The sequence below is a fragment of the Carlito syrichta genome, unplaced genomic scaffold (assembly GCF_000164805.1).
Source record: "Carlito syrichta isolate Samal-C Ts95f unplaced genomic scaffold, Tarsius_syrichta-2.0.1 Scaffold304179, whole genome shotgun sequence".
Lineage (NCBI taxonomy): Eukaryota > Metazoa > Chordata > Mammalia > Primates > Tarsiidae > Carlito > Carlito syrichta.
In genome coordinates, this window is record NW_007248275.1 from 19888 (window position 1) to 24442 (window position 4555).

Below are 4555 nucleotides of genomic sequence, written 5' to 3' on the forward strand. Positions count from 1 at the left end.
GGATTGCCTGAGCCCGCGGGTTTGAGACCCGCCTGGGCAACTTGGTGAGACCTCATCTCTACAATAAATCAAAAAATCAGCCGGGCGTGGTAGCGCATGCCTGTAATTCTGGCTACTCGGAAGGCTGAGGCGGAAGGATCGCCGGAGCCCAGCAGGTGAGGCTGCGGTGGTTGGGAGCGGCCACTGCACTCCAGTCTGGGCGACAGAGTGAGACTCCAACTCAAAAAAAAAAAAAGAAAGAAACATAGAGGGGAGTGTGAGTAAAGACCCTGACTGAAAGAAGCAGCAGAATCAGGGGACATGGAGAGCGTGTGTCAGTTGTGTGGGCTATCTCAGCATGGCACGCTTCGTGTCACCACTTATCACCAAGTGCTGTCATTTGCAGAATGACATCTCTGAGAAGGAGCAACGGTGGGGAGCCAAGACCATTGAGGGCTCTGGACGCACGGAGCACATCAAGTAGGTGCCAAAAGGACTGGGGAAAGGGATGGGGGTTATGGGTAGAGCCCAAAGAAAGCTTGGAGACTTGCGGGAAGGTAAGGAAGAAAGGGAGGGGGTAGTTCACATCTGTATGTTTTTGTGCTTGTTTTCTTCTAGAGTCTATTCTGCGTGTCCCTATGTGTGTTATTGTATTTGTATTTCATGTCTTTGTCCCATGAACTATTATCTACCTTTTATATCCAGGAACTGTGCTACTTTCCCAAGTGGATCTATTGTATTCATTGTCTTCCTTCCTTCAATAAGGCGTGAGGGACTCAGAGAGCAAGTGGCTCAAAACTGAGGTTCATTCTATCAATCCACCTCTATCTATCTATCATCTATTTATCTATCTATCTATCTATCTGGCAATCATTGATCTATCATCTGTCTGTATCTTCACATAAATATAAATGTGCATTTAAAATGTGGGTGATGTCAGCATGGGATTTCAGGTGATCAAGAACAAAAAAGAATATAGAGTGACTTCAGATAGGCTAAGAATTCAGTAAAATATCAAGACGAAGAAGTTATAATAAACGCTATCAAAACAAGACGATATCAGCTCCCATACCTCGTCCAAATAAACTTTTAAAATACAAATTTTTGGTTGGCTATTTGACAGAAGTTGGAAGCCATGAATGGTAGTATGAGTAAACATAATACCTGGAAAATCTGTTGATAAAAACTATTTTAGCAATGATGTTTATGGGTCTTTAAGATTATAGCCCAATATTTATTTTATCAGAAATTAACAAGCAGACAAAACAGCAACAACAACAACAAAACTTCTGTAACCAGAAGAGAAAAGAAACTTGCAGACGTATCCAGGAATTTCTGTGGAATATATGGTAAATTCAGATTGAGAGATCCCTTTATCTCTTCCATTGGTTATTCTGAATCATGTAACCAGGAGTATCTGCTTTGTATAGTACCAGGATGTCAACTATTAGTAGTAAGATAGACATGATAAATAGTATAACAAGAGCAAAAAAATCAACAACTGCACACATAATGGCACAATTAATGCAGTTTTAAACTCCATTTTAACTTTTTTCCCCACACTCTAGCCGTGATTTTACCTCTAGATTTTAAAAAGTGTCACTGGATAACCACATTGCACAAGCAACACACTATGAGAGTTTGGCTCATGTTTATACAATTGGATAATACTCTCTGCTATTCATTGTTGTTTAATCAGGCATAAATAGCTTGAATTAAGTAGTTATAATTAATATTATTCTTTCTTTTTTTTTTTTTTTTTTTTAGTCAGAATCTCACTCTGTCACCCAGGTTGGAGTGCAGTGGCTCATGGCCACCGCAGCCTCAACCTACTAGGTTCAGATGATCCTTCTGCCTCAGCCTTTCAGGTAGCCAGAACTATAGTCGTGTGCTACCATGCCCAGCTAATTTTTTTATTTATTGTAGAGACAAGGTCTCACCATGTTGCCCAGGCTGGTCTTGAACCCACAGGTCCAGGCAATCCTCTCACCTTGGCCTCCCCAAAGTGCTGGGATTATAGGTTTGAGCCAACACTCCCGGTCATGAATATTATTCTTTTTTTTAAAATTTCTATTTTATTTATTTATTTATTTATTTTTGAGTTAGAGTCTCACTCTGTCGCCCAGACTGGAGTGCAGTGACCGCTCCTGGCCACCGCAGCCTTGACCTGCTGGGCTCCGGCAATCCTTCTGCCTCAGCCTTCCAAGTAGCCGGAACTACAAGCATGTGCTACCACGCCCGGCTAATTTTTTGATTTATTGTAGAGATGAGGTCTCACCAAGTTTCCCAGCCGGGTCACGAATGAATATTATTCTTAAACAAACCATACAATTTCTAGAAGCAGTTAGAGAGACGAAAAATGGAACAGAGTCATTCAGGAAGCTTGTTTGATGTGTCTCTGTAGGCCCATAGATAAAAAAAAAATTGAGACCTTTTTCCTTTTCTGAGTAAAAGCCACTCAGCCCTAGTCCCCTGGAAACTGTTTAGATGAGGCTACCTACTCTCTTTGTACTTTCCCCTCCCAGTGCCTGTCTCATGTATAGGAGGTAAGAGTTGAACTTTTTTTTTTTTTGGAGTCAGGGTCTTACTCTGTCACCCAGGCTGGAGTTCAGTGGCACAGTCACAGTTTACCAAAGCCCTGGCCTCCTGAGCTCAGATGATCCTTCTGCCTCCGCCTTCTGAGTAGCTGAGACTACAGACACATGCTACCATATCTGGTTATTTATTTATTTTTTTGTAGAGATAAGGTCTTGCTATGTTGCCTAGGCTAGTCTCAAACTCCTGACCTCAAGCAATCCTCCCGCCTCAGCCTCCCAAAGTGCTGGGATTATAGGCGTGAGCCACTGTACCCAGCCATGGAGTTTTAAAGAAGACTCCTAAATTCCTGCTATGATCTTATGGAAAGAGCTTGAGTTTGGATATCAGATAGATTTAGATTTAATTTCCAACTGTGCCACTGTTGGCAGTGTAAACTTAGACAACCTCTGAATCTCAACTTGTTTATCAAATAAGAATAATAGTTACCCTACAGATATATGGTTAGAATTCAACGGGATAGCATCTGTCGATGTTTAGTACAGGACTTAGCATTTCTTAGCAGCCTATTATTTCTCTTTCCTGTTAATATAGATTTGTTTAATCAGCGTTCCTTTCTAAAAGCTAATAAACATGTAAACAAATGATGGCCTCCCTTCTTTCTAAGTGGTGTTTACCTGGACTGCTGTGTTTCACAACTCCACGATATAGATCACTCTGACTTGTACAATGCAGTAGCCCTGCATATTTCCGTGTTAACCTAACTCCATTTATATCTGATTGAATAAATGGTGGAGATATTTACACAAAAGCTCTCTCATCTCCCATTTACCCAGGCTACCAAGGTATAAAACCCTGGTCTATGATGGTAACAAGCCAGGTGACCCTGGACAAGTCACTTTTCCTCTGCTGATTCTCAATTTTCTCCCAACTGGAGCTAAAAGACTTCTAGAAGACCTTCCAGTAGTAAGTCTCCAATATCCAGGATGCTCTCTTGCTAAGGTGGGCTAAGCCAATCCTCAGGCTCATATAGGAATCACCAAGGTCCTAGAGAAGGAAAGAAAAGTTGGAAAGAATAGTAGCTGCAGAGCTGAGATGACTCAAAGCAGGAAAAGGAAGTGGTTGTAGATCTCACTAATCTTACTACCTTCCCCCACACCATGATGTCTTTTTATAGGTCTGTCTTGAATGCATTCAGTCTGGGGAGTGATTTGGTAATGCAGTGACTAGCTCAAATGATCACACCCATCCCTCATCAACTCTGTAAAGGAACTGCCTGGTTTCCAAGGGCTATTGTTCTTCCCACCACCTTCTTCTCCACTGTCACCCATCAATTCTCTGGTATCTTCTCCTTTAAGCAGTTAAGGATCCTTGTTATTCTAAGACATGGCCTCTTAAACTATGTGTAGGAAAATATCAGGATATTTTTTCTATTTTTTATTTTAAAATCTATCACAGACTAATATTTTTGTAAAATTAAATTTCTAAAAAAATAAATGGAGATAAATGATTGAAAAATACAAACAAGGCCAGAAGTGGTTGCTCATGCCTGCAATCCCAGCACTTTGGGAGGCTAAGGTGAGAGGATTGCCTGAGTCCAGGAGTTGGAGAACAGCGTGGGCAACATAGTGAGACCTCATCTCTACAAAAAAATAAAAATAAAAATATTAGCCAGTGTGGTGGTGCGTACCTGTAGTCCCAGCTACCCGGGAGGCTGAGGCGAGAGAATTGCCTGAGCCCAGGAGGTAGAGGTTGCAGTGAGTCATGATTGTGCCATAGAATTCCAGCCTGGGCAACAGAGCTCTTTGTCAAAAAGAAAAATACAAACACGATTTTATTTTTAGATTCAACAGATATAGAAGTCTCTGTGTCAAATTGCTATTAAAAGTTTCTAAACACATACACTCAAGTTTTATTCTTATTGTGGAACAGGTAATTTGGCTTTTTTTCATTCCTACCAGCAACGTATGGCTTTCAGTTCCACATCCCTGTCAACTCGCTATTGTTAGTATTTTGCATTTTTTTTTTTTTTTTTTTTTTG

The 4555-nt window shown here is 41.0% G+C and overlaps 1 protein-coding gene across 1 annotated transcript in view; it reads left to right on the forward strand.

Annotated features, from left to right (window-relative positions):
* HCLS1 (hematopoietic cell-specific Lyn substrate 1) overlaps positions 1-4555 on the forward strand; it is a 26485-nt gene that overhangs the window by 3418 nt on the left and 18512 nt on the right. The window contains exon 3 of the mRNA XM_021713099.1: positions 386-459. Within this exon, the coding sequence (XP_021568774.1) occupies positions 386-459 (74 nt within the window). The remainder of the gene's footprint in view (positions 1-385; positions 460-4555) is intronic.